This window comes from Lepus europaeus, chromosome 6 (genome assembly GCF_033115175.1).
Source record: "Lepus europaeus isolate LE1 chromosome 6, mLepTim1.pri, whole genome shotgun sequence".
NCBI classification, from domain to species: domain Eukaryota; kingdom Metazoa; phylum Chordata; class Mammalia; order Lagomorpha; family Leporidae; genus Lepus; species Lepus europaeus.
The window spans coordinates 93526047-93552996 of NC_084832.1; the positions used below are offsets into that span (position 1 = coordinate 93526047).

Sequence of the window (26950 nt, forward strand, 5' to 3'; positions counted from 1 at the left end):
CTTTACTCAAGTAGTAGAATTTTAAAACAAATTAAAAATAGTTTGAGCTGGGGCCGGCGCTGTGGTGCAGTGGGTTAAAGCCCTGGCCTGAAGTACCAGTATCCTATATGGGCGCCAGTTCTAGTCCTGGCTGCTCCTCTTCCGATCCAGCTCTCTGCTATGGCCTGGGATAGCAATAGAAGATGACCCAAGTCCTTGGGCCTCTACACCTGCATGGGAGACCTGGAGGAAGCTCCTGGCTCCTGGCTTCGTATTGGTGCAAATCCAGCCATTGTGACCATCAGGGGAGTGAACGAGCGGATGGAAGACCTCTGTCTCTGTCTCTACCTCTCCCTGTAACTCTGTCTCTGAAATAAATAAAATAAATCTGAAAAAAAAATAGTTTGATCTGGTGGGTTTTGGAGAGAGGAATCTCTTCTAGAAAGAGGTGTTCTCTACCATTAAGGGAAAAAACATGACTTAAGGGTGTGTGTGTGTGTGTGTGTGTGTGTGTGTAAGATGTAGTTTATCTATTTGAAACACAGAGGGAGAAAGAGAAAGAGAGAGCGAGTCACACACACACACACACACATACACACAGAGAAATAGAGATCTTCTATCCACTGGTTTACTCTCAGATGGCTGCAACAACCAGTTCTAGGCCAGACCAAAGCCAGGAGCCAGGAGCTCCATCCAGGTCTCCTACATGGGTGCAGAGGTCCAAGCACTTGGGCTATCTTCTGCTGCTTTCCCAGGTACATTAGCAGGGAGCTGGATCAGAAGTGGAGCATCCCAGACTGGTATCAGCACTCATAGGGGATGCTGGCATCACAGGCGGAGGCTTAACCTGCTGTGCCACAGCGCCAGCCCCCTCTCTCTAGCTTTTGATCCTTAGTTCTCCACATCCACTGTATCCACAGCACTTAGTTCCTCAGATGGGGACCATATTCCTCCTTTATTCTGACAGTGTTTTTGGGTGACTGTGAGTGCTTTCAGAAAGCACAAAATGGCTTGAGGAAAAGATCCGTGTTTTATGACTGTGTTGTATTTTTAATCCACCTGTGATTTATGATGAGTTCTTTGTGTTTTCCATTCATGTTCTTAGAGTCTAGATTATCAACTGACAGTGGTATTTTCCTTCCTACCCACAGCACAGCCAAGTACAGCCTGTGGTCCTTTCTCCCTCGATATCTGTACCTGCAGTTTAGCAAAGCGGCCAATGCTTTTTTCCTGTTCATTGCTATATTACAGGTAATATTTTAAAGTTTTAGATTGAAATCCCTAAGCAGTCTTAAGAGAACACTTGTAAAAAGCCCATTTAATTGAAATAATAGTTTGATGTACATAAAGCATTTAAATATTATAAGAAAGGAATCCTCTTACAATGGTTAAGTCATACAGTGAAACATAATTTTTGGACTGAAAAAACAGGTGGATGCATAATCATTGAATTTGCCTGCAGTTTGTCTTGATCAAGATCTTTAATGAGATCTTATTGGAGTGATTTTGGTCACCAATACCACTGCCATAATGGAATAATTTTATTATATCTTGAAGGAATAATTTAAAGGAAACTCAAATACTAGCTTAAGATAGCATCTTTTCAAAACAGTTAAGTTCAATACTTTCCATAATCTATTTTATTCTTGTTTGTGAAACCTTACTTTGAGCATGACCCCCACAATCCAATTACGCAACTCATCTCACAGTTACCCAGCTTTCCCTCTTGGCCTATATGACCACCTAAACCTTTAAACCAGTGGCTAAATGCCACTCATTCTTGCAGAAGCCCAGCTTAAAACTGCCCTCCAAGTTTTCCCAAATGTCACGGCCCGTCATGATTTCTCCTTTCTCTAAATGTCTATAACAATAATCTGTGCTAAGGGAAGGTACTTTAAAAAGATCCTGGACAAGGGGAATAAAAAGGTGTTTATTTTTGGGCAAAAGTTTTTTTGAAAGTCATGCTCAGTTTTTTCATAATGTACATTTCCAATGAAATTTTTGAAGGCTCCTCATGTGTGTGGGTTTCAAAAAAATTGCTCCAAACAGGCCTAGCTTTTAATTTCATTTTTATAGACTTTAAGTATACGACTATATTATAACTAGTTTTATTTCTCCCAGCAGACTGTAAATTCCTTGAAATAGAAAGAGTGTCTCTGAAACTGCTGCGCTTTGGGATAGGAGTTCAATAAACTTGTTGAATTGACCTTAAACAAAAGGATTCGGTTCAGTAAACATTTATAGAGGTCACATAGCTTGCATCAAAATCTGTCCACGGATTCAAAAATTCAAGGATGAATTATTAGATTTGGCTCCTGCCCGTGGAGAGTTCAGAGTCTTATATACGAATGCTTTAAGACATGTTTATAAAGGAACAGGGAATGCACTTGGCTTAGGGAAAAGCCCCTGAAGCGCTTGTGAATGGGCCACATATTAGACAAGGAGGAGCACAACAGGGTGTTGGGGGCCAATGAAGGACAATTTTGCAGCACAGGGGACAGCAAAGCACATGGAAATGAGGAACATCTCTCACCTTTTTGGAGGAGGATCAGGAACTGAGAGGAATTGTCATTGTGTTTGTTTTGAATTGTGAAATATTTAAATGTGTTACTTATTCAAAAATGAATAAAACACAAGTTAGAAGGATTAAATTTTTCTCTAGTATGTGAAATACTCTGGAAACAGCAAAAATCTTGCTTTTGGACCATAGTCTAGAGTAAAAGAAGCCAAAGTGTTAAGTGGGGCCGGGTTACCAAGAGGCCAGAGTGGTACCCTCTGAAACGGGCATCACCCCGAGGGTGAGAAGGTCATGGCAGTTATGTCCAGCAAAGTGTACAGCTCCAGGTGTCCCTAAAGGAGGAAGAGGAAGGCAGAGGTCCTTGGGATAAGTGACAACTTGGACTATAGCACAGGGACAAAGAGAGGAGGGAGAGATACAAGAGGGGTTAGTCATATGCCACATGGCAGCATTTGAGCCAGCAACGGACAGCGTGAATGATGACGGTCCCATGTATTATATCACTAAGTGACTTCATAGCAAGTTAGTTTGTGAGGCTACTATCGACGATGTTTGCACCATGAGGACATTGCCTAATGACGCATTTCTCATTACGTGATGCATGACTGTGTTTCAAAGTAAAGTAAATTGGTAGCTGAAGCACTTTATTTTTCTCCTGTTTTTAACAGTGTCAATAGACCTTGAGAACTCTCCACAATTACTTTGTACCTAGGAAACTTTACTCTCCTGGGCCTCTACAGAATTTCTTCTCTGCCTCTAAAAGAAATATGATTCAGTTAAGATGGCTGACTATCTGGATTGGACTGTTTTGAAAAGATGCTATTGCAAACTAACACTTAGGTGTTGAACTATTTCTTTGAAAATAATTTTATCCTACAAGGTAACACAGTGACTGAAGTGTTTTTAAGCAGTTGCACTGGTGACTTTTCCTTAGTGGGATATTCAGTGTCACACTCAAGAAGTGGGTTTGAGGAGCTGAGAGTTTCCTTCCCTTTGTTAATGTGTGTTTTGCCTTCATATCCTGGGCCTTGCCATTAGTAGCATGGTTTTGAGTGTGAGAAAACTATGGCAAGGATCTGTCGTAAACCTAATAGTGCAATTCTAATTGTTTTGCAGCAAATTCCAGATGTGTCTCCAACAGGAAAATATACAACTCTCTTGCCTTTGATGGCTATTCTTACTATTTCAGGCATCAAAGAGATTATTGAAGATTATGTAAGTTTGCTGATATGCAATGAAATGTTCTCAAAACCAAAAAGTTCATGAAAAAATGGAATTAAAAGTTTGGAGGTATTTAGTCTAGTTATTAGGATGTCCATATCCCATATCAGAATGCCTGGGTCTGATGCCCCACTCTGGCTCCTATCTCCAGCTTCCTGTAGACCCTGGGAGGTGTTGGTACAAGTGATTGGTGTCCTGTCACCCATGTGAAAGGCCTGGATTGTTTTCTCAGTTCAAACTTTGACCTGGCCCAAACTCGGCTATCATGAGCATTGCGGGGAGTGAACCATTAGATGGGAGCTTTTACTGTCTGTCTATGCCTTTCAAAAACTATTTTTAAAAACTTTTATTTTGTAAATATAAGTTTCCAAAGTACAGTTTATGGATTACAATGGCTTTTCCCGCCCATAACTTCCCTCCCACCCGCAACCCTCCCATCCCCCGCTCCCTCTCCCTTTCCATTCACATCAAGATTCATTTTCAATTCTCTTTAGATACGAAAGATCAATTTAGTGTATATTAAGTAAAGATTTCGTCACTTTGCACCCACACAGAAACACAAAGTGTAAAATACTGTTTCAGTACTAGTTATAGCATTAATTCACATTGGACAGCACATTAAGAACAGAGATCCCACATGAGGAATAAGTGCACAGTGACTCCTGTTGTTGACTTAGCAATTTGACACTCTTGTTTATGGCATCAGTGATCTCCCTAGGCTCTAATCATGAGTTGCCAAGGCTATGGAAGCCTTTTGAGTTCACCGACTTCAATCTTATTCCGACAGGGTCATAGTCAAAGTGGAAGTTCTCTCCTCCCTTCAGAGAAAGGTACCTCCTTCTTTGATGACCTGTTCTTTCCATTGGGATCTCACTCACGGAGATCTTTCATTTAGGTAATTTTTTTTTTTTTTTGCCAGAGTGTCTTGGCTTTCCATGCCTAAAATACTCTCATGGGCTCTTCAGCCATATCTGAATGACTTAAGGGCTGATTCTGAGGCCAGAGTGCTGTTTAGGACATCTGCCATTCTATGAGTCTGCTGTGTATCCCGCTCCCCATGATGGATCGTTCTCTCCCTTTTTGATTCTATCAGTTAATATTTTCAGACACTAGTCTTGTTTGTGTGATCCCTTTGACTCTTAGACCTATCAGTGTGATCAGTTGTGAACAGAAATTGATCACTTGGACTAGTGAGATGGCATTGGTACATGCCACCTTGATGGGATTGTATTGGAATCCCCTGGTATGTTTCTAACTCCACCATTTGGGGCAAATCCGATTGAGCATGTCCCAAATTGTACAATTCCTCCTTCGCTTATTCCCACTCTTATATTTAACAGGGATCACTTTTCAGTTAAATTTAAACACCTAAGAATAATTGTGTGTTAATTACAGAGTTCAACCAATAGTATTAACTAGAACAACAAAAAAAATACTAAAAGGGATAAAGTATTAAATTATACATCAACAGTCAGGACAAGGGCTAATCAAGTCACTGTTTCTCATAGTGTCCATTTCACTTCAACAGGTTTCCCCTTTGGTGCTCACTTAGTTGTCGCCGATCAGGGAGAACATATGATATTTGTCCCTTTGAGACTGGCTTAATTCACTCTGCATAATGTTTGCCAGCTTCCTCCACTTTGTTGCAAATGACAAGATTTCATTTTTTTTACTACTGTTTAGTATTCTATAGAGTACATATCCCATAATTTCTTTATCCAGTCTACTGTCAAAAACTATTTTTAAATATAATTTTATCTTGGTACAGAAAAAAATGAAATTCATGCACGTATGTTCCATAATATTCCATTTCCATGAACTTTTGAAGGCTCCCCTCCCATAAAAGTATTATTTGTTGTTCTTTTTTCCAGGCAGTTGATTGTGGCTGGTAGAATTCTTTCTAAGTTTATACTCAGTGTGAAGAGTGAATTAAAGTTTTGAGGTTTTAAATGTTAAATGCTACACTCTTTGGCTTATATAGTTGAGAAACAACTAGGACTTAAGAGCTGTCATAAAAAACTTGAAAGTTACTTTTGGGGATGTAATGCAAGCACAGGTGGAAGTCTTCTTTAGTTAAAAGGGATGTGCACACAAGTCATGCTGTGTCTTCATTTCTCCTTTAGCCTTGTCACAGATGATTCCCAGGGTTGCTCGGGCAGAGTCTCCTCCTTCCACATTCACAACTCTGATGCTCATTTCCCCAGATCACTAGTGTTGTTAGTCACATACTTCTGCCTGACTCCCACCACCTTGTAAAGATGTGTCCGTCTATTCAGATATCGTCCTGCTGTACAGCATGTGAGAATTTCCTAAACTTGATCAGAGGCCTCAGACTAAGTTAGTGCAAAATCTAGAATTGTTCTTTAGATTTTTAACTAAATATGGTCATTAAAAGTAACATATGAAGGTAACTCAAAAAGTTTGTGGAAAAATGGAAAGAAAAGTCAAGTTTATTTTAGGGCAAAAACATTTTGAGATCCATACATAGTATTTTCATAATACCCATTTTCCACGAACTTTCTGAAGATCCCTTGTAGGTATAGATTTCAGAATGCCTCTGCACCAGAATAAACTTAAACTTATCTTTTTGTTGCATTTCTGTGAACTTCCTTTTTTTTTTTAAAGAAAAGATTTATTTATTTACTTATTTTGAAAGAGTTATGGAGAGAGAGGAAGAGAGAAAAAGAGAGACAGACAAAGAGAGAAATATTCCATCTATTGGTTTACTCCCCAGATGGCAAGAATGACCAGTGCTGGGTCAGGCTGAAGCCATGAGCCAGGAGGTTAATCTGGGTCTCCCACATGGGTGGCAGGGGCCCAAGCACTTGGGCCATCCTCTGCTGCTTTTCCAGGCCATTAGCTGGATTGGATCCAGGGAGCTGGATTGGAAATGGAACAGCTGGGACATGAACTGAAGCCTATATGGGATGTTGGCCTCACATATGGCGGCTTTATCCACTGTGCCACAGTGCTGGCCACTCCTTGAACTTTTTGAAGTTCCTTTGTATAAGCTAACATTTTAAGGAACTACTTACTATATACCAGGCACACTGCACTGTTGAGTGTGTGTGCATGTGTGTATGTTTACACTCACTTAAATTGAGGCACAGACAGGTCCATGACCGACAAGGCTGTACAACTAGAGGCAGTCCTGGGATGTCAACAGCAAGCTGGCTTCCAAGCCCACACTTAGTCTCTTGGCTAGACTCCCTTCCATTGGTCACATCTTGGTGTAGGGAGTCATGTAGGCACAAATGAAATGGAAATAAATTTCAGCCTACAAGGATTTTAATTAGTTCAGCTGCTTCTATTTCTTAAACTTATGTTTTGTATTATGAATTGAATTACTAATTTTTGAACTTTTGAGGTAATGAGCTTTTTCCCCTCCATAACAGAGACGACATATGGCAGACAGATTAGTTAACACAAAGAACACAATAGGTAAGTGTTTTGGTTAATATTGTGTGCCAACTTGACATGGCTACAGAGTGTTCAGATGTTTTGTCAAATGCTGTTCTGAGTGTATGTGAGAATGTTTTAGATGAGATGAACATGTATGTGGGTAGCCTAAATAAAGAAGGTTGCCCTCCATGATAGGGTTGAGTCCCACCTGATCAATGGAAGGCCCGAGTAGAACAGAAAAGGGCAGACCATTTCCTGAAGAAGAAGGAGTTCTTCCTGGCTGATGGCCATCACACTGGGACATGAGCTTTTTCACTGGAACTGAAACACTGGCTCTTCCTGGGTCTCAGGTTCGCTGGCATTTGGACTTGAACATACCATTGGGTCTCATGGGTCTCCAGCTTTTCAACTCACCCTGCAGATCTTGGGGCTCACCAGCCTCCACTATTGCATGAGCCAATTCCTTATCATCATCCTCTTCCTGTTCTAAGTGGCTTCAGAGGAACAGAATTTGGAAGATGAGGTTTCTGAATGGGTTCTATGGACTTTTTTGGAGTTGCCTTTCTCATCTGTTTAAATTTAAAAACACTGCTACTCCCAGTAGTAAAGAGAGCACTGATAGTCCATGCTGTGATCCGGCAATAGAGATATACAATATATCACTTGTAGATAATCCTCATCAATCACATCTCAGGAGTGAAGATCTGGGTGACCGTGTAGAACACCTTCAGACATTTTTGTCAAACTGACAACTATGATGAAGTTGGCAAGCTGCTCCTAATGTCACTGGACAAGGCAAAGGAAGAAAAGAAAGAACTCAGGGATTCGAATTCCCTGCTCAAGAACCACATAAATGCCCTGAAAGCTTTTATGTGTCCCCTGAAAGATACCCTTTTCTCTTATAGCTGTGGGGCTGATGTTGCTGAACACCAAACCCAGAATCATCCTGAAAACTGGCTGAATTACAACACAGGTTAGACACCAAGGCTTTCAGAGTGTCTACTTTTAAAATGGGAAGAAGTAGGATTCTGAAAATTGTGTTAGAAACCTTAGACAAATTAAATTTAGCAGAGTTTAACTGAGCAAAGAACAGTTCATGAATCAGGTAGTCCTCAGAACCACAACAGGCCCAGAGAGCTCTGCCCCGCAGTGTAGTCAGGCAGCAATTATGTTTAGAAAACAGAAGGCACAGATATAGTTCAATTGGTTGTAGCTTAGGGTTTTGCCTTATTTGAGTCAGTTGACCACCTGTGATTTACTGAAGCTTGACTGCCTTCATTGTCCTCAGCTATTTGTTACAAGACTATGATCCTAAGTTAGGCTTTCAGTTTAGTTTATGTACACAGCGTGAAGTCTGTTACATAAGGACTCAGTATGGAGGCCTCCTCAGGCCAAACTTAGTTAAATGTAATAGTTGAAATGGAGATGCTTGGGAAGGCCCTTATGAAACTGGAGACCTTGAATTCATAAATTCTGATGAGTTTTCTTTGCCAATAGAAGCAGTTATGCTCTCCTAACGGTACCAAGCTCTCTATCCCTGTTAGTATCAACCTCCGCACCCAGTGGTATCAGCCTTTCCACCACAGTTGGAGGGGATTAAACTTGCATACCTGAGAAAACTTAATGAGGCAATTGTCTCACAAAACTATGCTGATTCTCATTGGGACCTACCCTGTGACTACTCTAGACTCACAGCTAGACTTAAATCCCAGATCAGACTCTTAGAGGTGAAGCGCAGTGGGTGACTTCACTACACTCCAGAATAACTTCTATAGGCATAAATCCAGGGAACATGGGTGAGAATCAACATTAAAGGTGTAGGGTAATGATTGTAGGAACATAGCATTGAGTCAGGCTGAATTTATCAACATGGATACATTAAACAGAGAGTCTGCATTTAATGTCAAGGAATCTTGGGGAGTGACTGGTTTTTGGTTGGTTGAAACATGGACCAGAAGATGGTCTACAGTAATGAAATGCCAAAACTGCCTTGGTTTAATGTAAAAGAAGGGATTCAAATGCTTAGGGTGATTGGAATGTTAGAATGAATTTGTCATGTAAGACCTATTCCCTCCTGCCCTCCTCTGAATGGTCCAGAAAACATTTGTTTCACTAAAACTGAGAAAGAAGTTTGTGAGGAGAGTCTCAGCATCCTTGCAGAGTTCTTTGATCACTCTTCCATGTAGGCCAGACATTACAGTGGGAACTACAGAGACTACATCGGGAAACCTAAATACAATGGGAATAATTGAATCCCAGGGTAGCTAGGGTCAAGTGTCAGCATTAAACCACCAAAGGCAGAGTGAAATTATCAAGGATGGACAGATGGACAGCAGAGTCAGAGCAGCAACCAATAGTCTGACTCCTAGAAACCTGTGATGTTGGCTAGTTGATGAGATGGGAAATGCATAGGAGGCTGTCTTAGGCAGCTTTTCATTGCAACAACAGCTCCTTGAGAAGAGCTTCTTAGGAAGGTAGAATGTTTATTTTTGGCTATAGTTTTGGAGATTCACAGTTTAAGATCAAGTGATCTAATTTGTCTGACATCTGATGAGAGTGGTGTATAGCAGAATGTGAGGATCACATGTTAGCCCAAGAAGTACACACACACACACACACACAGAGGGAGAGAGAGAGAGAGAGAGAGAGAGAGAGAGAGAGAGAGAGAGACATAGAAGCACAATTAGGCCAGCCTTGGTTTATATAGCCAATCCTCCAGACAGAACTACTTTCTGAAGGCTTTCCCCTAATGGCCTAAGGCTCTCCCAGTAGGCCTATCTCCCAGGCAGCATAATAGAATCAAGCCTCCATCCTTAATCCATCAACCCATGACTCTGGGAGTTCAAACAACAACATGAGTTGTGTAACTAAAAACATAGAAGAGATTTATTAAATTCTTGCTTGATCTATATAAATGGAAACAATGTAAGTAAAACCTGAACGGTAGAAACAGAGACTCATGGTCCCTCAACCAACTCCCAGACTTGAGTCAACTTACAGACCAGAATCCCATGGATACAGGGGAAGCTGGAGCCCCTTAAGGGAGAACCCATGCACACTGCCAACGATTTATACTCTTATTTTTTCTCCTGGGCTTCCCAAAAGGAGCACTACAGCCTCTTACCAGGATGCATTGATGAAAAGGAAATATCCAGACCTTTTGGGAGCCATGGGACACTGGGTCTGAACTAACACCGAGTCCAAAATGTCACTGTGGCCCTCCAGTCAGAGGACCAGTTCATGCAGACCGGGTGATCTATGGAGGTTTTGCTCACATCTGTCTCACAGGTGGTTCAGTGGGTCCCCTAAACCAACCTGTGATTATTTCCTGGGTTCTGGAATGCACGGCCCAAGGAGACAGACTCATACAGCTGGCAGATTTCTCACATTGGTTCTCTGAAGAAGGTCTGTTATGGTGGAATAGCCAAGTGGAAACCACTAGCAATGCCTTTACTGGGAAGATAGTAATTAAGAAAAGCAATGGTGCATTCCTAGAGGGACTGCAGAGATAAGTGCCACCATCAAGGCATTGAAAGATGCAGGGGTGGTGATCCCTACCACATCCCCATTCAGCTCTCCTGTTTGGCCTGTGTAGAAGACACAGGGACATTGGAGAACGAGAGTGCATCATCACAGCTTAATCAGGTGCTGACTCCAGTTGCAACTGCTGTATCAGATGTGGTTTCATTGCTTGGGTAAATTAACATATCCCTTGACCCCTGGTATGCAGCTGCTGATCCAGTACCTGACTTTTCTCTATCTGTACATAAAAAGACCACAAGAAGCACTTCACATTTCAGAGAAGCAGGGCCTTCACTGTCCTACCTCAGGGGATATCAACACGCCGGCCCTATGTTATAATTTAGTTCACAGGAACCTTGAGTGACCTTCCATCTAAAAGACAGGATCTCAGTCCATTATATTGATGACATGCTGCCTGGACTAAGTGAGCAAGCAGTAGTGGTCACTCCAGACTTTTTGGTAAGACATTTGCATGTCAGAACATGGGAAATTAATCTGACCAAAATTCAGGGACCTTCTAGTTTGTTGAAACATCTAGGGGGTCTAGTGGTATGGAACACGTCAAGATATACCCCCCTCTTTTTTAAACCAGAATAGACACTTAATCTGGATATGGATTTGCCTTCTCTGCATGTAGTACTTCTGCCCAAATTACTGTATTCTATGCAGCATTTCTTCTTATGGAAGACCTCACTTCACAGTGAACGAAGTGCAGCAATGGGTCCCTGCTTGTGTAATTTGCTGCTCTTACCACATTCCCCACCATCCTGAGAGCTGGCTTGGTAGAGCAGTGGAATGGACAATAGTTTGAAGAGATGGATCATGGTTCTCCAGGAGGCTCTGAATCAGTGTTCAATCTATGTCATTTGGTGCTGTTTCTCCCATAGCCAGGATTCACACTTGCATGAATCAGGCAGTGGAAATGGGAGTGGCACCGCTTACCATTATTCCTGGTGGTCTACCAGCAACATTTCTGCTTCCTGTTCCTGAAACTTTATGCTCTACTGGGCTAAAGGTCTAAGTTCCAAGGGAAAGACTTCTACCAGCAGGCACAACACTGATTTGTTCCATTGAATTGGATGTTAAGACTGATACCTGGTCATGTTGGGCTCCTCGTGCCTTGGAACCAAAAGACAGAGAAGGCAGTTACTTTGCTACCTGGCGAGATCAATCCTGCCTTCCCAGGGGGGAAATTCAACTGTTCTTCCCCAGTAGAGGTAAGGAAGAGTATGTCTAGAGTACAGATCCCCTAGGGCATCTCTTAGGATTACCAGGCCCTGTAATTAGGGTCAGTGGAAGCTGCAAACCTAATTCAGGCGGATTACTGATGACCCAGCTCCTTCAGGTCATGCTGCAGCTGAAGAACCAAGACCAGTGACCGGTGACCAGCATAAGTGCTTGCTGAAAGCAAAGCAAGTACAAAATGAATAGAAGAACATAGCTGCAAATGCCAGCTATGACCACATAGCAAGTTACAGAAAAGAGGATGCAGTTGTCATGGGTACCTCTTCCTTACTTTGCTACGAATCTATCTGTTTTGTACACAATACTTGTTTTCATCCCTCTGTTATTCCCTTATCATTTAACAGAAACTGTGGTGACTTTATATCATAGTATTTAAGCATGGTCAGCTTTACACGGTGGCATTTAAGTTATGGGTTGTAAAGAAGAGGAAGCAACACTCAAGGGCATTCCAGCTTACTACTGATACATATCCTGGGAGATAGCGAGTGATAGCTCAAGGGATTGGGTCCCTGCTGCCCGTGTTGAAGACTTGGAATGGGTTCTTGACTCCTGGCTTTGGCCTGGCCCAGCTCTGGCTGTTGTGAGCATTTAGGGAGTGAAATGGTAGATAGATGATCTCTGTCTATCTCTGCCATTCAAATAAAATGAAAATAAACAAAAGTAAAACAGTTTCCATATATTAGAATCAACGATTATGTTAATTTGAATAAAATAAAAAACAAGGGGCTCCCACTCACATAACCATTGTGGTATACTGAGCTCCATAGAGACAGTGCCAGGAAATGGGAGAGCCAGGTGGGCACTGGGCGACTGTGCCTTGCTGAAGAAAAATAACTAAATATGGGTAAAGGATATCCTAAGAACCCCAGAGGCCAAATGCATCAGGTGCATTCTTTGTGCAAACTTGCTGGGAGGGACACAGGAAGAAACACCTGGATGCTTCTGTCAGCTTCTGTTTTCTAAGAAGTGCTCAGAGGAGGGGAAGACTGTGTCTGCTAAGAGAAGGGAAGATTTGAAGACACAGCAAAGGCAGACAAGGTGGTTATGAAAGAGAAATAAAAACTGACATCCCTCCTAAGGGGGAAACAAAAAGAAATTCAAGGATCCCAACGCACCCAGGAAGCCTCCTTCAGCCATCTTCTTGCCCTGTTCTGTGTATCGCCCAAAAATCAAAGGAGAACATCCTGGGCTACTCATTGGTGATGTTGCAAAGAACCTGGGAGAGTTGTGGAATAACTCTGCTGCAGATGGGAACAGGCTGCTAGGCTGAAGGGGAAATACAAAAAAGATATTGCTGCACACCGAGCTAAGGGAAAGCCTGATGCAGCAAATGAGGGCTGGAAAGAGCAAGACAATGAAGGAAGAGGAGGAAGAAGAGGAAGATGAAGAGGATGATGAATAAGCACAGTTTTTATTTCTTGTCTATAAAGCATTTAACCTCCCTGTTATACACCTCACTCCTTTTAAAGAAAACTATTGAAATGGAAGACTGTATGAGATTGATTTTTAAACTGTACTCTCTCTTTTTTTGTATAGTTAACACACCACCAAATGTGTCTTTAGATAGCCTTGTCCTGGTGGTGTTTCCAGTAGCCACTAGCCTGGCCTGGTACAATGTGGGGGTTGTAAATTGGGATGGACATTTAGAGCAAGTTCTCGTTGGTACATATGGGGGTGGTAGTTTTTTCATTTTCAGTCGTCTCTGATGCAGCTTATATGAAATAATTGTTCTGTTAAGTAAATACCACTCTGTAATTGCAAAAAAAGTTGCAGCTGTTCTGTTGACATTTGGAATATTTCTAAGTAAACACAATTTTTTATTAGTAAAAAAACCAAAATAGGTCAGGACATGAACAAGTATGTCCATAAAAACATCTGGGTGTTATATATGCTCTCCTACTCCTAGTTTTGATAGGTGCTGTCTCTGGGATTGATTAGAAATTTAATTACTTTTCAGGTTATCAACCAGTATCCCAGCATGTAACAACAAAGTGTTTTCTTTTTAGGACTGGAAGTGACTTAATGTAGCCTCTATCTATCTATCTATCTATCATTATATAAAGCTATGTTATGATACCATACATATATGTAACTCCATTTTAGTACAGTGCATACAAACACAATATACATACTCTTGCAGTCAAATGAACAAAGATAATAGTTTATAAAGAAATCCATTTAGTTTTGGAAAACATAACTTTTATTATTTTGAACTTTCCCTCATGCAATAATTAGAATTAAAATATAACTTTCTTTTTCAGTGTTAAGACAGGATTCATGGTACTCAATTATGTGGAAAGAGGTAAGAATATGTTACAACTTTCTATACAGCACCTATTTTGTGTTTGAAGTTACAGATTTTTATCTGTGTGGAAAGTGTCTTCAGGAACCCCAATATTACCCCCATTTGTAGATGAGGAAGTAGAGGATCAGAGTGTAAGTGTCTGGTTCAAGTGGTGAAAATGTGATTTGAACTCGAATCTAGCTAGAAGTGTACATGCTTGTTAATTGACCATGGTATGATCTGCACCACTGCGTAGAGCATTCAGGGATAATGCTCCAAAAATGCTGCGTGGGTGCAAGTCAGCTCTTAGATGATGCATGCCTCAGGGAATGCTGTCAGGAACACAGACTCTGCTACTGGTCTTAGTTCACTCAGCAGCTGTAACCGACACCTCAGGCAGGGTGACTTGGAAACAACAGAAACTTACTTCTTGTGTTCTGGAGGCTGGGATGTCCACACCCAGTGCTGGCGGTTTCTGGTGAGGGTCTGCTTCCCCACAGTTGCTGTCTTCCAGTCAGGTTCTCCCATGGTGCAAGGGGCAAGACAGCTGTCTGGTGCCTCCCTGGTAAGAGCCCCAGTCCCATTCATTGGGGATGCACCTGCAGGACCTAATCACCTGCTGGGGACCTCAGCTCTTAACACCGCCACATGGCGAGGTTGGGGTTTCTGTTTCAACTTACGAGATTTAGGGGAACACAGACATTCAGATCATGGAAGAATATAAACTGAAGGCACCCTGAATGCACTGGGGCTAGACATTGACTACCAATACATTGACAATCAATAAATAATTGAAAACCCATGTGAAATGTTTTAGGAAGCCAACTCTAAGAATTTTGATTTCTAAGTAGCATCGACATTTCTTTCCCTGAATGATGATCGTATTTTGTGCCTCTCACTGGGACTCAGAGAAGTCACTGAGAGCCTCCGTTTCTGGTGGCAGAGTCACAGTCTGTCTCCTGCAGAAGGGAGGCAGGGGAGAGGGGAGGAAGTGGGGCTGCAGTGGTGGGCTTTCTGCCCAGGGGGCTCCTGTGATTGAAATCTAATTTACCACCAATGCCTGGCACTGGCAGAACAAGTTAATCAGCCAAAGCCAGGGACCTGAAATTCTTGTCCCTCTCAGTCCTCTGTGTACCGTCTGCCTGGTACAATCAAAAGGAGTCCTTCAAGCTCAAAAAAAAAAAAAAAAAAAAAAAAAAAAAAAAAAAAGGAAGAGGGGGTGAATTTGGGGGTGCTGTAGACAGACAAGAAAAGAGGAGTTTATAATAACGGGGTCCTGACTGCCCTTGCACAAGGCTGCTGTCAGGTCCACAGGTGCTTGGTTTTCTACATCAATATTGTTTCGGGGGAAAATCTGGTTTTAATTGCATAGGTTCACTTAGTCTCCTGGTGGCCTTTGCTAGCCCTCTTCCTGTATGTTGTTTGTGTTGGTTATGAGCGTGATATTATTTATTGCATTGTGAACGTTTTAATAAGATGTGACTGTTTTCTTTTTCTTGGTTCTCCCATGTTGAACTTGTCCTTCCCGTCTTTAAAGACACGTGATAGCTTTTAAGATTCTCTCCTCACTTTGATATAGGAGTGCATTTGGCCCTCCAGGCCTTCCATATCCTCAGGTTCACCATCTGCAGATTTAACCAAGTATAGATGGAAAATATTTGAAAAACAACTTTGCATCTGTACTGAATATATAAAGACTTCTTTGTTGTCAGTATTCCCGAAACAGTATAGTATAACAGCTATTTGCACAGCATTTCCATGCTACTAGGAATCTGAAGTTACCCAGAGATGGTTTGAGATTTACTGAAGAATGTGTGCAGGTTCTATGCCATTTTATATAAAGGACTTCAGCGTCCATGGATTCTGGTATCTGTGGGGGTCCTGGAACCAATTCCCCATGAATACCAAGGATGTTTGTATTTAATTAATCTGTAGCTCAATTAAGATAGAAATGATCTGCTTAATCATATTATAAAAAGAAAAACCTGGTCTGCTTGTTCTTTTTTGTTTGATTGTTTTGCTCAGCAATATATTTTCAGGATATGTCCAGAAATGGGTTTAGGAAAGCATTTTGACCACGTTCTTGTGTAGCTATTTTAGGAAGGGCCTGCAATTTTAAGCCTTAGGTCATCACTACTCAACACAGTGTAAGTGTTCAAATGGCTTGTTAAAGCATAAGCATGGAAGAGCTCCCAATGCTTTCTCCATGAATGGCTCCTAATATTTACATGGTCCCCAGTTGCTCACTTACAAACCATACTTCATCCATAACATCATTCACTCATACATTCGGTGCTTATCTCATGCAGGGCAGACTATGCTGAGCCCTAGGAATTCATCTCAGAGTGAAAAAGGCATCCTTTTCTGTTGCTTAGCACATGACAGTGCAGTATTTGTAGGGACACAACATCACTGCAAAAGTAGTACTGCTGGGGCTGGTGCTGTGGCATAGTGGGTAAAGCCACTGCCTAAAGTGCTGACATCCCATGTGGGCGCTGGTTTGAGTCCCAGCTGCTCCACTTCTGGTCCAGCTCTCTGCTGTGGCCTGGAAAAGCAGTGGAAGATGATCCAAGTCCTTGGGCCTCTGCACCCGCGTGGGAGACCTGGAAGAAACTCCTGGCTCCTGGTTTTGGATCAGTGCAGCTCTGGCTGTTGCGGCCATCTGGGAAGTGAACCAACTGATGAAAGACATCACTCTCTCTCTCTCTGCCTCTGTCTCTCTGTAACTCTGCCCATTAAAAAAAAGTAGTATTGCCAATAGGTCTATTTAGGGTCTCTTCCCTTTGAAATCCCCTGTCCAGATGTTGAAACATTTCATCCTTGAGCAGGATCTGCCAACTGTGGCACCACTGACACTTTGGAGTGGGTTGCTCCATGCCATGGCAGGCTGGCCTGTGTGTTGTAGAATGTTCAGCAACATCTGATCCTCCTCGCTCCTACATTTGTGACAAAAGCAACAAAAATATCCCCAGTCATTGCCAGATGCTACCCTCTTCCAGTGGATGGGGAGGATAAAGTCACCCTGGGTTGAAAAGAATGGCATTAGGGGAGATGAGTCCATCAGGAACATAGCTGAAATGCATTAGGATGACTAGACTCTGCATATTTTACTCTTTCATGGCAACATTTGAAAATTTTTGCCTCGGTTTGTGCTTTCGCGTGTCCCACTTCCATCTTCTCTGTCCTGGTTCTAAAGGTCAATGTGGGTGACGTTGTGAAGGCTTCCAACGGCGAGTTCCTGCCTGCAGACATGGTCCTGATCTCTTCCAGGTGAGTCGCGTTATGCTCATGGGCCTCCACAGAACCGGGAGTTTTAAGAACAGAAGTCGTTTTCCCTCCTTCACTGTGTTCTGGGCTGGGGGAGAAGGGGTAACAACGTGGAACACACTTTCTATTGCAGCTGCTCTGCTCAGCTGCTACAATGTTGGGAGCAGTCATGGGCAGACCCGCTAGATTCCAATACCAATACATTTATTAAAACAGATGAGAGCCAGATTTGACTGGTGGGCCCTAGTTTGTGGACCGTTGTTCTATATTTTCATTGTGTTTTTTTTTTTAATTTCCCTGGCCACATTTTCTGCTATCATAACACTTAGATTAATTCCATCTCTTCTGTAATTTCTAGAAACATTCAACTAAAGGAGCAAAATTTACACTTATCTTAGGGCCATGTGTTCTTATCGTATAACACACTAACTCATGCAGAAATGACATGATTTACCTAGTATCATTAAGTGGGCTTCTTTTAGGCCCATACTTGTAAACACAGCCTCTATTCTTTTTCTGGAAATATGAGTTTTGTTCACCAACTGTTTTGAAGGATTCTTATACAGAGAATTCTGACAGGAACTTATTTACTTCCCATTAAGTTTTTTTTTTTTAAATGATTTATTTATTTGAAAGGGGGAGAGAGAGACACAGCACCGACCCCAGGGAGAGGTTTTAAGCACTGTATGGCTTCAAGTGACATCAAATAAAGGCAAACCTTTCAAGTGTTGTCTTGTAGAGAACCACCAAACAGACCAAATGATGGCTCCTTGGGAGTTCCATCTCTGCTTTGCCCTCTCTGGACAGGGAATGTGGGTTATTTTTCAAAGTTGAGCCTCTAAGAAGGGGATGATTCTAGACCAAGTGAAACTATCACAAAGTTTACTGGTTTGTTTTTTAAATTTTTGAACCCAGATTCAGCCACTTTTTTAAGTGAAATATCCCTGGCTTACTTTAAGCCTTTGGTTAATTTTCAGAGTGCTAAAAAACTTTTATTATTATTTTTTCCAACTTTCTCACTGTTTTTAATACAGGAGAGGGGTTATGTGTCACATCATCAGAATCCCAAGGAAGTTATATGCTTAATATTAGACTATATACTAGTCATTATTTGGGGTTATAGTAATCCCCTTTATGCATTCCCAGACTGCTCGTGGATGTCTAAAACCACAGATAGTACTGAACCCTATCTATGCTGGTTTTTTTCCTGTACATATATACCTATGATAAAGTTTAATTTATAAATTAGGCACAGTAAGAGGTTAATAACTAAAAATAAAATTTATAACAATACACTGTAATAGAACCTATGTCAATGTGATGCCTCTCTAAATATTATATTGTACTCATACTTTCTCTGATGATGGGAGATGGTTCAATTTTTGATGAGATGAAGTGAGGTGAATTTAAGCAGGCATTGAGATGTAACATTGAGTTAATACATAGGGGTTAGGGTCATTTGAACACAAGTACTGCAGTACCTGGACAGCTGGTCTGATGACCCAGATGTCTGTTCAGTGACAAATAGATGGGTAGCATAACAGGGTAGGTCTGCTGGACAAGTGGAAAGGAAGAAGCTGGACAATGTGTAATGGTGCCAGTATGGTATACAGTTTAAAACTTATCAATTGGCTGTTTCTGGAATTTTCCATGTAACATTGTGGGACCATCGTTAACCGACGGTAAGAAACCATGGAGAGTGAAACCATGAATAAGAGATACTACTGTGTATTAGTTAAATTATTAGATGGCTTTACTTTAAAATTAACAGCTCAGTGAATAAGATATACAGTCAACAAGACAAGTCAGACTCAGTGCATTTCAGTGGATAATTTTTGTTTCTCTAAACGATTAATGTTTATAAATGAGTTGGCATCTGACATGGAGTAGTCTCACAAGGCAAATGCTTATTAATATAGTGTTTGACTCCCTCACTGCTGAGGTTGAGCTGAAACTTGAACCAGACACTCTAATATGGGATGCAGATACTGCAAGTAGTGTCTTAACTGCTGTGAATGGACCCATTTTAGAGACTAACAGGATTGTGGATTTCACCTCAGATGCGTCTCCTCTGAATTACAGCATATCTGTTTATCCTCAGCGGTTTCTCTTGTTGAGGTTAAAGAGTAATCACACATGGCTGTAAGGGCAGATCCTTTTCCACTGAAGCAGTCATTGTACCAGATGAATTTTAGGCTGGTAGGATCAGACTGCTAATATCTCCCAATAAAGAAGTTGTTTATAGTCCTTTCAGCATTGAAGAATGGTTGTTACTTTCCATTTGGTAAAGAAGTAGTCTTCAATGTTATTTGTTTTATTTTCCTTAGTGAACCTCTGTCAATGTGTTATATTGCAACATCTAACCTGGATGGAGAGACAAATCTAAAGATACGGCAGGTAAAGACACATTTTTTAAAAATCCTAACTACACCTGAGCATCCAGTGTCAAATTTTGTCAGGTACCAGTTGTTTTATTCACTAAGAAGATGAATTATCTCACCCCTATTGAATGGATATAATTTATCCTCATCAAATATTTAAAGAGTATATTATTATTGTTGTTGTTATTGTTGTTTTCTGTTACAAGAGGGCACTAGGTGAATGTGTTACTCTTGTTAGGAAAATGTGTATACTATGAATGTCAGCTCATATGTGTATTGTTTTGAAACTGTTTTCATTAGTATTTTGGTGATACAATGACTATCATAGTTAAATGTCATAATTAGACTGAATGGATGGTGTCTGTGAGGTTTAACCTATCTTAAACACCACTGCTTTAAAAATTCCCTCTTGAAGTCAGGTGTTTGGCACAGCAGTGAAGATGCTACTGTGATGTGTACATCCAACATCAGAGCTTGAGTTCCAGCTCTCCTTTTGATCCCACTTCCTGCTCATGTGCTCTCTGCGAGACGACAGGTGATGGCTCAAGTACTAGGGTCCCTACCACCCACATTGCAAATCAGGATTGAGTTTTTGGCTCTTGACTTCAGCCTGGTCCAGTCCTGTCTGTTGCAGGCATTTCAAAAGTGAACCGAAGGATAGAAGAAGTTCTGCCTCTTCCAATTTGTCTCTGTTTTTCCTTCTCTCTGTGTCTCTGTGTTTCAAGTAAAATGAGAAAATACATTTTAAAAAAGCAGATGTCTAAATAACACATAAATAAAAAAAACTCAATGATTTTAAAATATTTTTTTTTGACAGGCAGAGTGGATAGTGAGAGAGAGAGAGAGAGACAGAGAGAAAGGTCTTCCTTTTTGCCATTGGTTCACTCTCCAATGGCCGCTGCGGCTGGCACATCGCGCTGATCTGAAGCCAGGAGCCAGGTGCTTCTCCTGGTCTCTGATGCGGGTGCAGGGCCCAAGGACTTGGGCCATCCTCCACTGCCTTCCCGGGCCATAGCAGAGAGCTGGCCAGGAAGAGGGGCAACCGGGATAGAATCTGGCGCCCCAACTGGGACTAGAACCCGGTGTGCCAGTGCCACAAGGTGGAGGATTAGCCTGTTGAGCCACGGCGCTGGCCTAAAATATTTTTTAAAAAGTATTATTTGAATATCAGAGAAACTGGTGATTATGAATACAATGAGATGATTTTCCAATTAATTGTTCATCAAAAAAAGACATTGATGCTTAAAATTACTCATTATCTGCTTTGTTAGTTTGCTTAATGAGGAAATCCCTGACTTTATACTTGACAATTCACATGTTTGCTTGTTAATAATTTTTAGCAAATTATAATGTTATGGAATATGAGAAAACATTAGAACTTATAAAGGTAATATACTATCTTTGTAAAAGCAATATAAGCAACACAGAGAATGTAGTCTGTTTAACCTCTCCACCTCCAAAATTCCACCTTTATCCCGTGTGATAATTGTTCTATCAATCTAGTGTACCTTCCAGATTTTTTTTTAAAAAAGATTTATTTTATGTATTTGAAAGACAGAGTTACAGAGAGAGGTAGAGATAGAAATAGAGGTCTTCAATCCACTCGTTCACTCCCCAAATGGCCACAATGGCCCAAGCTGAACCGATCCGATGCCAGGAGCCAGGAGCTTCTTCCAGGTCTCCCACGTGGGTGCAGGGGCCCAAGCACTTGGGCTATCTTCTACTGCTTTCCCAGGCCATAGCAGAGAGCTGGATGGGAAGTGGAGCAGTTGGGACTTGAAGTGGCACTCATATGGGATGCCGGCACTGCAGGCGGTGGCTTTACCCACTATACCACAGTGCCAGCTCTGATGGTCTCTTCTTGTTCCGGATTCTAAAATGCATCGTTACATGTTATAGTCACGTAAAAGAGTTGATTTTAGGTTCTTATACATGTCCTTCACCAAATTAGAGAAATGTCCTCATATTTGCAACTTGCTAAGAGAATATAACTTTTTCCTCTTTATTAAATACCACTCATGAGCATCTGCTTCTGAGTTTGCTGGCAATACCTGTTTTTCTCTCCTGGTGGATATCTGTTCATGTTGTTTGCTCAATTTTTTGTTTTTGGTTTTGAAATTTGGTTTCTGACATCCAAATTTCTGAGATCTTGTGTGCATGTCTGGAAAAATTTCTTTTAAATTTTTTGCATTTTTTGACATTTGTAAGACATTTAAAGGCATTTAATTCAATACTTAAAAAATAAAAATCTACTGTTTTTCTATCATATATTTCTGTTCAGAGGACTTATGAAAATTTGATTAGTGTGCTCTTTTTTAAAAACCACACATTATGAGAAACACTTATTTTCTATTTGTTGGAGAGGGAAGAGGAGAGGGAGGAGGAGAGAGAGGGAGGTAAAACACTCTCATCTACGGGTTCACTCCTCAGATGTCTGCAATGGCTGAGGATGAAGCTGGGAACTCAGCAATATACTTGAGCCTCCATCACTGACTCCCAGGGTCTGACTTAGCAGGAAGCTGGAACTGGGTATAAAATCCAGGCACCATAACATGGGCCATGGGCACCTTGATCAGGGTCATAACTGCTGAGCTACATGCCTGCCCCTGTTGCTGTCTTGAAAATGATCTGCCTTTTCTCTCTCTGGAAAGTTGAGACAATCCTACTGGAATGAGACACCCTTTGGTTCAGTGGTTCTCCAAGTCTGATCTCTACACTAGCAGCAGCAACATTCCCTGGGAACTGTTGGAAATGCAAATCACACCTCTGGGAACTGTTGGAAATGGCACCTCACTCTAGACACACTAAGGAATCCTGGAGGTGATTCCCGGCAATCTGTATTTTAACAGGATCTCTGTGTGAATTTGATGCTTGCAAAGGTTTGGAACCACTATTTTGGGTCCCTTCTGCTCTAACTGTAATGCATAGTTCAGCGTCATCAGCTATGTACTTCCACGTATTGACAGTATACATTCAGTTATGGTGCTTTTTTCCCCAATTATCTTGTCAAGAGAAGTGATAAACACTTAACTTTTCTACCTCTTTCGATTTCATTAAAATTATTTGCAAAAATGTCATTTCCAAGTCTTCTAGGAAAGTTTACATTAACGTTTAATGTGTACTTATTTGATTATCCAGTAAGTGCAGTGCATTTCTCAATACTGACTTTTGTCTTCATCTTTTATTAACTACTAGAAACGTGGAGCTTTGCCATGGAACATGCAAGTTTTATTTTAGTTCCCTTCCCCTTTGATGTTATTTTATAGGCTTTGCCAGAAACAGCTGACATGCAAACAAACAAGCAACTGGCAAACCTAACTGGAAAAATAGAATGTGAAGGACCTAATCGTCATTTCGATACCTTTGTTGGAACCTTGTGCCTACCTGGTAAAAGGTATCATCTTTCTCTTTGCAAACATTTTTTTTTCTTTTATGGGACATAGAATGTGGCAATTTTTGTTCTGTCAACTGATAACATTTTAAAACATTTCACTGGTTTCTGTTTTCCTCCACCATGACATACCCTGACACATCTTTGTAACCATTAAAAAAGAATTCTTAAATATAGGTGGAAAATATAGGGCATTTTCTCAATCAGTGTCTGTCAATGCTATTAGGGGCTGCTAGAGAAGCCAAGTCCAGGTTCCCTGTGAGTAGAAGTAGTTAACATATCCCTTGGAAGTAAATCAATGGGAAGAACGAGGTTTTAAAAAATGACCAAAAAGAAGCCACTGGACTTGTGGTTGATAATCATGCAGGAGTTATCCTTGTTTTTGTCCCAGCTGTGTGTGTTCTATAGGACTTTTACAGACTTTTACAGGAGCACCTTCTACTTAGTGGGTCATTAGTGCCAGAGGGGAGCAGACCAAGCCAACAAAGCAGGCTGAGTTTGTCTTCTGTGCTCTAAATTATCCCACACTGGGCCTTCTGTAGCTTGGTAAATAGGCATACAGCTATTTCTTTGCCCACATAATCCTCTCTGACAAATAATTTTATAGTCACCCTAAGTTTAAGTGATAATTTTCTCACTCCCCAGTTTTTAATCAGCATGCCCCTGCAGTGGTAAAAATGAATACTAAAGCCAATTCCTCCCCACCCCCCAACCCTGCTACCGCTGATCCTTTAGGGAGAGGTGCTTTATGAAGAAATATTTGTTTTATTGCCCCCAAAAGTTGAACTTGACAATAGAAAAGAAACATAGGTTAAAGCCCATGCTTTTATTGTACATCATAACAAGAGGAAACTTCTTTGGTCCTTTATTAATGCTCTCTTTTATTTGTAGCCCTGTTGCAATTGGACCTGACCAGGTCTTGCTAAGAGGGACCCAACTAAGAAACACTCAGTGGATCGTTGGCGTAGTGATTTACACTGGCTTTGACACCAAATTCATGCAGGTAAAATAAACTATAATGACAAATAGTTCTGCTTCTAGATTTTTCCTTCTGCTTTTAAGAAGAGAGCAAAGTCAGTATATGGGTGGTATTCAAAACACTCATGGAAATGCAGGTTATGAAGAAATATATATGAATTCCATTTTTTTTGCCCCAACTTAAAGTTACTACAAAATTTCATTTTCCATGAACCTTTGGAATCATCCTTGTATATGGCTCCCGGCTAAGGTAAGACTGTTTTGGTTTTTAAAATTTTTTTCCAAATGTCTATTAGAAGTTCTACTTAAGTTATCTCTCTCACATACTGCTCCTCTAAGATGTTACGTTTTGATCACCCTTCAGAACATCTTATTTTGCCATAGGATATTTAAAGTATTTATTTTTTAAGAAAACTTTTATTTAATAAATATAAATTTTGAAAGTACAACTTTTGGATTATAGAGGTTCTTCCCCCCATAACCACCTTCCCACCCACAAACCATCCCATCTCCTACTCCTTCTCCCATCCCATTCTTAAGATTCATTTTTAATTATCTTTATATACAGAAGATCAACTTAGTATATACTAAGTAAAGATTTCCACAGACTGCACCCACACAGACACACAAAGTATGAAGTACTGTTTGAAGACTAGTTTTACCGTTAGTTCTCATAGTACAACACATTAAGGACAGAAGTCCTAATGGGAGCAAGTGCAGTGACTCCTGTTGTTGATTTAACAATTGACACTCTTATTTATGATGTCAGTAATCACCTGAGGCTCTTGTCATGAGCTGCCAAGGCTATGGAAGCTTCCTGAGTTCAAAAACTCCGACCTTATTTAGACAAGGCCATATTCAAAGTGGAAGCTCTCTCCTCCCTTCAGAGATAGGTACCCCCTTCTTTGATGGCCTGTTTAAAGTATTGTTAATAAGAAGTAATTTGCTAATCTATCCTTTTTTCTGTTATCGATGAATAATGGCTTTAACTGTTCCTTCCACAAATATCTGTTTAGCAGCCACTTAACTGCGAAAGTCAATTGGAAAACCTCATGGTACAGTAGGGACTTGGGTACAGTTCCTGTCCCTGAGTCATGTTTTGTGCATGCAGGAGCACAGTCAAGGCAATAGACTAGCACATGGTAAAGAGGAAGGCATAGGTAGAAGATGCTGTGTGTATACACGGGCGCCCTATTCAACACAACACTGAGGCTCCTATGGGGAGGCAGCATGTAAAGTGAAACCTTCACATGTGTAGAGTAGATGGAAATTAGAAAGAGTGAGGAGGAAAGAAGGAAGAGGAGGCTGGTATGAGAGGTGTAGGCCAAATACCATGTCAGTGTTGAAACACCATTTGGCAAATGCAACTCAAGGTGGCTGTTGTGTAGAGGGCAGAAGGCATGCAGGGGTGAGGCAATACTCGGTGAGTGTTTAGTACCCATGCACCTGAAGAACTGGTGTATTTCTTGCAAAGCTGTGACTAACTCAGAACGCACTTTGCATAGGCTTCTCTCTTCTCTGCATCACTTTCCTTTTCCCCTCACTGTCACTCTCCTGACACTGCACCCAGCAATAAGGCGTTTTAGCACAGACTCTGTCTAAGGCTAAGACAGTGGTATAAATTCACATTTGGTCACAAATAGGAGTTTATATTTGGATGAGATACCAAGGTTAACAATCACTCATTGCATGTGGTCTGCTGGAACCCACGCTAACATGACGTAATTGCAAGGCGCACAGCTCTTCAACGCCACACATTTTTGCCTTCAGTTGTAATACTCTATTGATTCTACACATGATAGCAAAGCAGTTCATCCATGACTTAAATGCATGCAGTAAAAGAACATAAAACATCGTATTCTCCTCCCAGTGTGGTTGGTTGGCACAGCAGCTCAGGATGAAGTACATCCTGCTCCATCACAGAATTTTGTGTATCTAAATCATAACAGAGGTTATTATCCACATTGATCAGGTTGTCTCAGAATAATGTAAATCCCAGAGAGGCAATTATCACAGCTTGGTAAAGCAACAACTATTTAAGTACATCCTTTCCCAGAGATTTAAAAAAAACAACACACTTGGCTGAAAATCTCTATTATATAGCATTTGAAGCTATTACATATGCAAGGAAACATCAAAAAGTTTGTGGAAAATGAAATCAAGACTTTATTTTTTTATGCAAAAACTTTGAAATCCATGAATAGTGTTTCTCATATATGCACGTTCCTGAACTTTTTGAAGAGCCTTCATTTGAATGGATTTCCAAAAAGATTTTTAAAGATTTATCTATTTATTTGAAAGGCAGAATTATAGAGAAGGAGGGAGGGAGGGAGGGAGGGGGAGAGAGAGAGAGAGAGAGAGAGAGAGAGAGAGAAAGAGAGAGATATCTTCCATCTGCTGGTTCACTGCCCAAATGACCACAATGGCCAGGGCTGGGCCAGGCTGAAGGTGGAAGCCAGGAGGTTCATCAGGTCTCCCATATGGCTGCAGGGGCCCAAACATTTGGGCCATCTTCCATTGCCTTTCCCAGGCCATCAGCTGGTAGCCTGATTCGAAGAGGAGCCATCAAGACTTGAACCGACACCTATATGGGATCCAGCTTAGCCTGGCTGACACTTAAATAAGCTTATCTTTAAATTTCATTTTTCCACAAGCTTCTTGAAGCACCCTTGTGCAAGTTAACAGAAGAGAGAAAATAGCATGATTGCCTTGGATGTGCATATATATGTAATATAAATGTATGTATGTATGTATGTAAGGAG

General features: G+C 41.0%; 1 protein-coding gene across 1 annotated transcript in view; it reads left to right on the forward strand.

The window, feature by feature from the left end:
* Nucleotides 1-26950, forward strand: part of LOC133762145 (phospholipid-transporting ATPase IB-like) — a 205607-nt gene that overhangs the window by 28333 nt on the left and 150324 nt on the right. Inside the window, exons 4-11 of the mRNA XM_062195193.1 lie at nucleotides 1131-1230; nucleotides 3614-3712; nucleotides 7114-7159; nucleotides 14149-14189; nucleotides 17368-17441; nucleotides 19766-19835; nucleotides 23086-23213; nucleotides 24102-24213. Of these exons, the coding sequence (XP_062051177.1) occupies nucleotides 1131-1230; nucleotides 3614-3712; nucleotides 7114-7159; nucleotides 14149-14189; nucleotides 17368-17441; nucleotides 19766-19835; nucleotides 23086-23213; nucleotides 24102-24213 (670 nt within the window). The remainder of the gene's footprint in view (nucleotides 1-1130; nucleotides 1231-3613; nucleotides 3713-7113; nucleotides 7160-14148; nucleotides 14190-17367; nucleotides 17442-19765; nucleotides 19836-23085; nucleotides 23214-24101; nucleotides 24214-26950) is intronic.